This window comes from Colius striatus, chromosome 18 (assembly GCF_028858725.1).
Source record: "Colius striatus isolate bColStr4 chromosome 18, bColStr4.1.hap1, whole genome shotgun sequence".
Lineage (NCBI taxonomy): Eukaryota > Metazoa > Chordata > Aves > Coliiformes > Coliidae > Colius > Colius striatus.
In genome coordinates this window covers 12,419,198-12,427,525 of record NC_084776.1, presented here as the reverse complement: position 1 = coordinate 12,427,525, position 8,328 = coordinate 12,419,198, and the positions used below count along the sequence as shown (strand labels likewise).

The 8,328-nt window shown below is 52.4% G+C and overlaps 1 protein-coding gene across 1 annotated transcript; it reads left to right on the top strand.

Annotated features, from left to right (window-relative positions):
- Positions 1–1,852: 1,852 nt before the first annotated feature.
- Positions 1,853–3,777, top strand: MFSD6L (major facilitator superfamily domain containing 6 like). The gene has a single exon (XM_010208818.2). It carries the CDS (start codon positions 1,853–1,855, stop codon positions 3,701–3,703), a length of 1,851 nt encoding a protein of 616 aa, XP_010207120.2. The 3' UTR covers positions 3,704–3,777.
- The last annotated feature ends 4,551 nt before the right edge of the window (positions 3,778–8,328 follow it).

Below are 8,328 nucleotides of genomic sequence, written 5' to 3'. Positions count from 1 at the left end.
GGATTCAGTGATTCATCAGCCTATTTGTACATGTTTCCTTGCATCTTGCCCACTCTGCTGCAGCAGAGGCATTGCCCTGTTTGCCAGGGCTGCTGGAGTCCTGAGTAACCATTCCCTCACAGACAGACATGGTGGAAATACTCAGCAGCCTGCCCTTCCTGAGCTCTGCAGGGCTTGAAAGGAGAGGAGCAGAGCAAAGACATGAGCTGAGAGTGGAGTGCCGTGGGGGTCAGGGATGTAGCTGCAACTCTGGAGCAGATGCCCTAAAGAGGCTTAAACAATCAGGGTGTGATGGTCCCATTCCCTCGGGAATGCTTCTGCTGAGCTAGAAGACAGAAGTGATGCCAAAGGGGATGAGTGCTTGCTGTGGGCTCAGGATGTACATTCTAACCTTCATATAAATAAGTCCTAACAGCCTTGGGAGCCAGACTTGGCTGAGACTACAGACAGCTGGAATGACAGGGAAGTGGATGTGGCTGCCAGAGGATGGGCCAGGCGTGGGAGGGATGGTGCAGGGGATTCAGGCCAGCCCTGACAGCGATGAGGAGGGATGGAGGGAGCTCTGACACCCAAGCAAAGCATCTCAAACAGAATCCAGTGCTGGATCGATTCCTTATTCCACTCCAGCGACCCACCGCACTACCCAGCGTGTCCTCACAGCATGGGGCTGAAAGCAGGAGGGTTATTGCAGCAGTTACTGGGCAGCACCCAGTGCCAGGGGCTTGCCTTGCTTGGAAACACGTGCAGAGCTGAGGACATCTTACATGATAAAGTATGTTCTCTCTGCTTTGTGACCAGCATGGAAGGTTTTGGTTCTCAAAGTCCCTCCTGACTCTGAATTGAAGAGTCTACATTTTTTCCCCAATCCACTTCTTTCCCAGGGAACCAGGGAGAGGGCATCGGGGCAGAAGGGATCGAGCTGAGGTGACCATGGCTGAGGGGACGGTGCTGAGGGGACATGCTGAGATGACCGGGGCTGAGCGGCCGTGCTGAGGGGACTGGGCTGAGGGGACTTGGCTGAGGGGACTTGGCTGAGTGGACCACGCTGAGGGGACCGGGCTGAGGGGACTTGGCTGAGGGGACTGGGTTGAGGGGACTTGGCTGAGGGGACTGGGCTGAGGGGACCGTGCTGAGGGGACTGGGCTGAGGGCATCGCGCTGAGGGGACTTGGCTGAGGGGACCGCACTGAGGGGACTGGGTTGAGGGGACCACGCTGAGGGGACGGGGCTGAGGGGACTTGGCTGAGGTGACTGGGTTGAGGGGACTTGGCTGAGGGGACCACGCTGAGGGGACTGCGCTGAGGGGACCGCACTGAGGGGATCACACTGAGGGGACTTGGCTGAGGGGACCACGCTGAGGGGACTGCGCTGAGGGGACCGCACTGAGGGGATCACACTGAGGGGACTTGGCTGAGGGGACCACGCTGAGGGGACTGCGCTGAGGGGACCGCACTGAGGGGATCACACTGAGGGGACTTGGCTGAGGGGACTTGGCTGAGGGGACTTGGCTGAGGGGACTGGGCTGAGGGGACCGCGCTGAGGGCATCGCGCTGAGGGGACGGGGCTGAGGGGACCGCGGGCTGGAACGGGGCAGGCTGCGTCCGTCCCCCTCCCGGCCGGAAGGCGGCGCTGTCCCGCACACCGCCCGCTGTCTCCTGGCAACGGGGCGGGCGCGGGACGGGTCCCGCGGGTGCAGGTGCGGGCCGGGCCGGGCCGGGCCGGGCCGTGTGGGCGGCGGCAGGCGGCGGGGCCCGCGCCGCGCAGGTACGGACGGCGGGGCGGGCGCGGGGGCCCGGAGGGACGCGGCCGCCTCGGCGATGCCCGCGAGAGGCGCACGCGGCGGCAGCGCCGCCATGAGCGAGCGCTGGGACGTCGGCCGGACCCTGGCCCTGTCTGGCCTGTTCCGCCTGCTGCAGGGCGCGGGCAGCGCCTGCGCCGGCCCGTTCCTCACGCTGTACCTGCGGCACCTGGGGCTGTCGCCGGCGCTGGTGGGCGTCGCGGCCGGAGCCAAGCACCTGGCCGCAGCTCTCTGGGCTGCGATTGGCTTCTGCCCCAAGGGCCGCGGGAAGCGGCGGGTGCTGGTTGCCCTCGCTTTGCTGGGCTCGGCGGTGGCCAGCCTGCTGCTCAGCCTCATCCCGGCCGCCGGCGGGGCCGCGGGGGACGGCCGCTGTAACGCCGCCGCGCTGCCCGCTCCGGGCGCCGCCAGTGGCCGTGTCCTAAGCACGAGCGCTGTTACGGAGACAAAAGCTGTGTCGAAAGAGAGGGTGGAGGCAACTGCCGATGTTTTGACGGAGAGCAGAAAGGCAGCACTAACCAGTTCAGCCTTCCCGGAATCACTTGGCCAGATAGATACGCTTGGGGAAAAAAGTAGAGGGGCTGGTGAAGGTGACACGAAGACAAATGGTTCCTCAGATGGCCTCTCTGGCTGGACACCTGTGAAAGCAGTTAACTGGGAGACACAAAACTCAGAAATGCCATTTTCCTCCAGACCTGTCATACATGGACTCGAGGAGAAAGCGAGCAGTCTTGGTTCTGCTGCAATAGATCCTACTGAGGAAAGCCTTCGTGCCTCTGAAAGCAAGGAGCGCCTTTTGTTTAAAACAACTGTTCCTGCTCTTGAAGGTGCTTATGTGTCTGGAAACCTTTCAGACCACCAGCAAGACACTCAGGATGTCAGCTTTAAGAGAAGACAAAACATCTTTCAGACTTTTCTAATGGTCCTGGGTACTGTGGTGCTTTGGGAGCTGCTGGCTACTTTTGTCAAGCAGACGGTGAATGAAGGTCTCTATGAATATCTCGACTTTGTTGATGCAACAGACAGGTACAGCAAGCTGTGGATTTGCAGTTACCTGGGTGAGGCTGCAGGTGCCTGCAGCATTGCTGCGTTCGTGGATCAAATGAGCTGCTTTCTTGGCGGTAGGATCAGCCGCCTTGCTGTCCATTTCTATGGCTATGCTCTCCTGACGACTCTCTCCTTGTTTGTCAGTGTCTTTTTTCCCATCCACGTTCCCAAGAAAACCACCAACCGTGTGAACAAAACAGCCAAAGCCCTCACCCTGCTGTGGGGCGATGGCCGAGCCATCCTGTGTGCCCTCACCGTCTTCCTCACCGGCGCGGCAGCAGCGGCGGTGCACAACTTTCTCTTCTGGCAAATGCAGGACAGAGGCAGCAGTGAGCTGTACATGGGGCTCTTTGTGGCCATTGGGCTACTAGCTGAAATTTGCCTTCATTTCTTCAAAGAAAAGTTGCTGAAGGCTTTGTCAAGCAGCAAGATTGTTGCCATCAGCCTGAGCCTCCTGGCAGCGCAGCTCCTGTGTTACTCCTTTCTGTGGACTGTGTGGTCAGTTCTCCTCATCCAGCTTTTATCTGCCTTCAGCAGCGGAGCTTTGTGGTGGGTGGTTGGCATGAGTGTGGATGACATTGCCACTCCAGGCATGGAGAGGTCCCTCTGTGCTGTTCTCCGGGGCCTGTGCCACAGTGGAGGAGCGAGCCTGGGCAGTTTTGCAGGAGGATTTGTTGTGAAGCACTTTGGCCTGGCAGTTCTGTACAGGGCGTGCTCTGTGTGCCTGATGCTGTGGCTCTTCTTGTTCTTATTTGTCCAATCTAAACTGCCACGGCAGAAAAAGATTAATTATTCTCGTCTCCTGGCTGACAACTCCAGTGACACGAGTGACTCTGACAAGGAGGACGAGAGTGGCTGGTGAAAGCTATGAAAGCTAAAAGCTTTAATAGGAATTGATCCTGACTGCATGGGATCAGCAAATCTGTACTTGAATGGAGGGAGTGAAGTGGTAACTGGTATGATACCCAGAAAATGCCATTAATTCTAAAGTGCTAAATATCTGTATCTGACAGGACAGAGTTTTATCTTAAAAGGTTTTATAAATCTTTCTATTAATTTATAGTGTTCTTGACAGGATTTCTCCTTTTTAACTTTACCATTTGCTTCGAAAACAAACTGTTTCAGGTATACATTTGCTGAAATTAATGTAGCAAAGTTTTTAGTCTAATTTCCACCCCCCCCCCCCCCCCCCCAAACTTGAATGGAATTGTCACTCCCCAGAGCCCGTGCTGTGGAAGCTGTGAGCCAAAGCAGTGGCCTGTGCTTTGACAGGAATGGAAAGTACTGTAGCACTGACAGCACACTCTGAACTTTTTCAAGGTGCTGTGGCTGTGAACTGCTGTTGTGGAATAAGGGATGTGAATTAAAAACATTTGGTTCCTTTGCTCTGCTTTGATTTGTAAAATCGGGTTTTGCTACAATCTGTCTTCTCATGTTTTTGGATGTAAGTCTGCTGCTGTGTTGATACCTACTGGGGAAAAACCCACGGTGTCTGCTCCCAGGCAGTGCCTGCTGCCCGTCCAGGTCGAGCAGAGCAGCCTGTGGACTTCCTGGAGTCTATTTACTGAAGGCGGCACTAGGCATTCAGGGAGACCAGGAAGAAGTCTGCCCTCCTGGTTTGAGTAACTTCCCTGGGCTGGGGAGCAGCCTACAGCAATATCCATTCAGAAGGAACTTGGCACTGGCTGATTTGGTCTGGTTGAAGTTGGTGATGCTCCCTGGCTTCACTATTCCCAGGGCAGCCCTCTTCTCACATTTCCTATTTAGAACTAAATATGTTTCCTGAACAGGATCCTCAGGCTGCCTTATAGAATCACAGCATGGTATGGATTGGAAGGGACCTTTACAGATCACCTGCCCCAACTCCCCTGCCAAAGCAAGTCCCACCTAGATCAGGACACACAGAAACATGTCCAGGCAGGTTTTAAAGACCTCCAAGGAAAGAGCCTCCATACCTTCCCTGGGCATCCTGTTCTTTGCCTTAACCTCAAAAGCACATGGCTTTCAGCACCTCTTCAGTAGGTAAGATTTGCTTCTAGATGAAAAATTCATGGTCTGATCTCATGCAAAGATCTGTGTTGGACCTGAAACAAGGTTGGTGGAGAAGCCTTGAGCCTTACAGTCTTTTCAATGACCATCAGAAGCTGCTGGTACTTCCTTGGTCAAGGAACTACTTTGTTCCTTTGCAGCTGAAGAGACTTCAGTAACATCTTCCTAGTGTTTTACAAGGCAGCTGCAAAAAGCAGAATGTTTGTTTAAAGGCATGTTTAATCTGTAACATGAAACTGGCCTTGCAATCTGTCACCCTGCTGCCTTCTGGGCTAGGTAGGAGATGGTTGGAGACAAAGCAGGGCAATGCCATTGGAGACAATCACTTTCTCTGATCCCACATTATCTGTTCATCACACCCTTCCAGGGTAATTAGCTCTGTGCTTTCCTGGCACCAATCCATTCAGAATACTCCACCAGAGTGACTATAGATAGAATTGTCCTGCCAAGAACAGCTGGAGCTTTTTATTAAGATGTTGCTTTCTCCCAGGAATTCAAACTCAGGTTGAAAGCAATTGTACTGTCAAGAATTTATCCCAGCCTTAATATCATATAATACCTCAGGAGCTTTAATTGCTTATTAACACAGTAATCTGACTTCAGTCTGGAGTAACATAACTGCAGCATTGTAGAGCCATGTCTGCTTTTATGAGATGAATGCTGCAGAAATAGTGACACTGGATTAAAATGCAGTTGCTTCTTTAGCTGGAAGTGCCTGCCCTCATTGGCAGCCAATTAAAGGGGTAATAGGTGCCCTTTTTAGCTGATAAAAGCCAGGATGCCACGGACCTTCTTGGCCACCTGGACACAGTGATGTTCAGATGTGCTCAGCCACTGCTGCTGTGAGCAGGGAGGGTTTAAGAGATGTGCTAAATCCTAACCTCAGTGTTAGAATCTTGCATAATCATGTTTTGTTTTGATGACTCCAATAAACTCATTTGGTGCTGACTCAGGGGAGAATCTGTGTTACAAACCACCGTGGAAATGAGCGTGGCAGAGGGCTCATTCGCTGAAGAGGTTGCACCAATCTGGTTAAATCATTTTCCACTGAGGTTTATACAGTTTCTGTGTTCTCTGCAACATCAGAGCCTCAATTTCTCCCTCTGTGATGGTCACAGACCCTGCAAGCCAAAAGGCCTGAGGAAGCAGGTAGACTTCAGTTGTTCTTTGGGAGACTCCTTTGCTCTGAGCACAGTGTTATTGTTCTTGAAGAACGTGCCAAAGCATTTAATACTTTTGGGAATGAGATGTAACCAAGAAGAATCAAACTGCCTTTGGGGAAAACAGACTCATGATGTATTTCCAGCCACATCAGCAGTTGTTTTTGCATTACTTTGCAGCTGTTTGCCAAAAAATTGTTGTCAAAAGTTCTCTTTTCAGTTTTTATTCTTAAACAGCAATTGTAAGGTTAAGAGTGATTGTAAAATCACATTAGATTTTACTGATTGCCTACTTCACAGTGAACTTCAAGCAAATTCCAGAGGCTTGTATGTAGAAAGACTGTTTTCCCCCCCTTGCTGTCTACGTTGTCCTCTGAACACAACTGAGCTCAGGAGGCCAAGCACAGTCGGTGCTGAGGAGCAAGTTCCACACGGTGATGGTCTTTGTACCTCCTAGATTTCAAGTTTCACACAGCTTGATGCACATGGGAGAGGTTTCAAAGGGTCTGAGTAAATGGGTTTTATTAGATGAGACACCATTTGCCAAAAAAATGATGGAGGCCTCTTTGCTTGTCGTGAAACAACTCAGAGGCCCTGCAGTTTCAGTGTAGAGCCAGTGCAGCTGAGCTGAAACCTGAGGATCTCATTGCACCAGACACCTTCTCTTGTGTGTTAAACAGTTGTTCTCCAGATCTGAGGCAACCAGAACTGCAGATTCTCTCTTTCTGGCAGTTATTTTGTTATGGGATATTGCAAATGTTTCCTTCAGCTCCTGTCTGTGTGCACCTCACATCTGTGACTGACTTAAATAGTGTGGCACTCCCTGAGCATGAAATGGCTGAAACCCAGTGGGCACCATCTCTAAATGTTCCTTTTTTCCCTTGCAAGACCTGAGCAGCACAGCAAGATCCTTCCCACTGGTCTCCAAATGTGTTTAGAATTCAGCAAACAACTGCATCGTGTTTCTTTGTGGGCTATGATGAAATCTGCCCAGAGGAATTCCCAGAGAGGTTGTTGTACTTTGGTAATGAATCATTTCCCAAAATTGTAGATCTCATAGAATCACAGAATGATGGGAGTTGGAAGAGACTTCTAGAGATCATCCAGCCCAACTCCCTGCTAAAGCAAGTCCACCTAGATCAGGTCACACAGAAACGTGTCCAGATGGATTTTGAAAGCCTCGAAAGAAGGAGCTGGTGGTGGCCAGTGCCAGGACAAGGGGTAACAGGCAGAAGCTGGAGCACAGGCAGCTCCAGTGGCACAGGAGGAGCAAGTCCTTTGGAGCTGAGGTGAGGGAGCCCTGGCCCAGGCTGCCCAGGGAGGGTGTGGAGGCTCCTTCTCAGGAGGTTTCCAACCCCACCTGGACACGTTGCTGTGCCCCTGATGGAGGGGAACCTGCTTCAGCAAGGGCTGGGGCTGGAGCAGCTCTGTAGGGTCCTTCCAGCTCCCACCATTCTGTGATTCGACCCTGTGGTGCACTTAAGTTGCATTTACCTCTCCAAAGTGGATTTGCACATGATGATCACATTCAGTTCATCACACCAAACAGTGTGTGTTAGTCGGCTCCTAACTCTGTCCCTGGCTCTGGGCTGTTTGACTTCATCCCATGTTTTTTATTAAATTGAGTGTGTGGAGGGTGTTGAATTCAAGTGGCAGCCCACAGCAGATCTGGCCACTGGTGAAAATGTTTCCCTATTCATTTCCTCTGCATGGTGGAGCCATCAAAACAAGGTGAGTCACCCCAGACCTGAGCTCCTCACGGCAACCATGGCAGATGCTCGTTGCTTCCTGAGCTGAGGAACAGCTGATGGCTGTTCCTGCCTTTCACATCAAAACAGCAAAGCCTCCAAGTGCTGAAGTGGCTGTGTCCCTCCCTCAGCTGGGCTTTGCCTGGCTAACTGCTAGCCAGGGAGTTAAAATGACAGAGTGGCTGCCTCACAAGGCTTGGGGCACAAGCCATTCAAGGCTGTTTGGGTTGTACAGGACACTGCCCTGGCCTCAGGGCTTTGTGCTGCTCCTGCCTGAGAGCTGCTGCCGTGTCAGAGGGTTGCTGCAGAGAGGTGCTGCTGCATTTCACCACTCTCAGATGCTGCTGCTGTGTTTCTAACCCAGGGAAGCCCTTCCCCATGCCCTGTTTTTGAAATGCACAGACTCTTAGTTTTCGGCTCCTTGTTTTGTTTGGATGCCACAGTTACCCTCAATGAATCAAGCTCGTCTCCCTTGAACCTGTTCTGGTTTAAAACATGAGACCAAACCAAGTGTAGAAATGCTCTCTGGT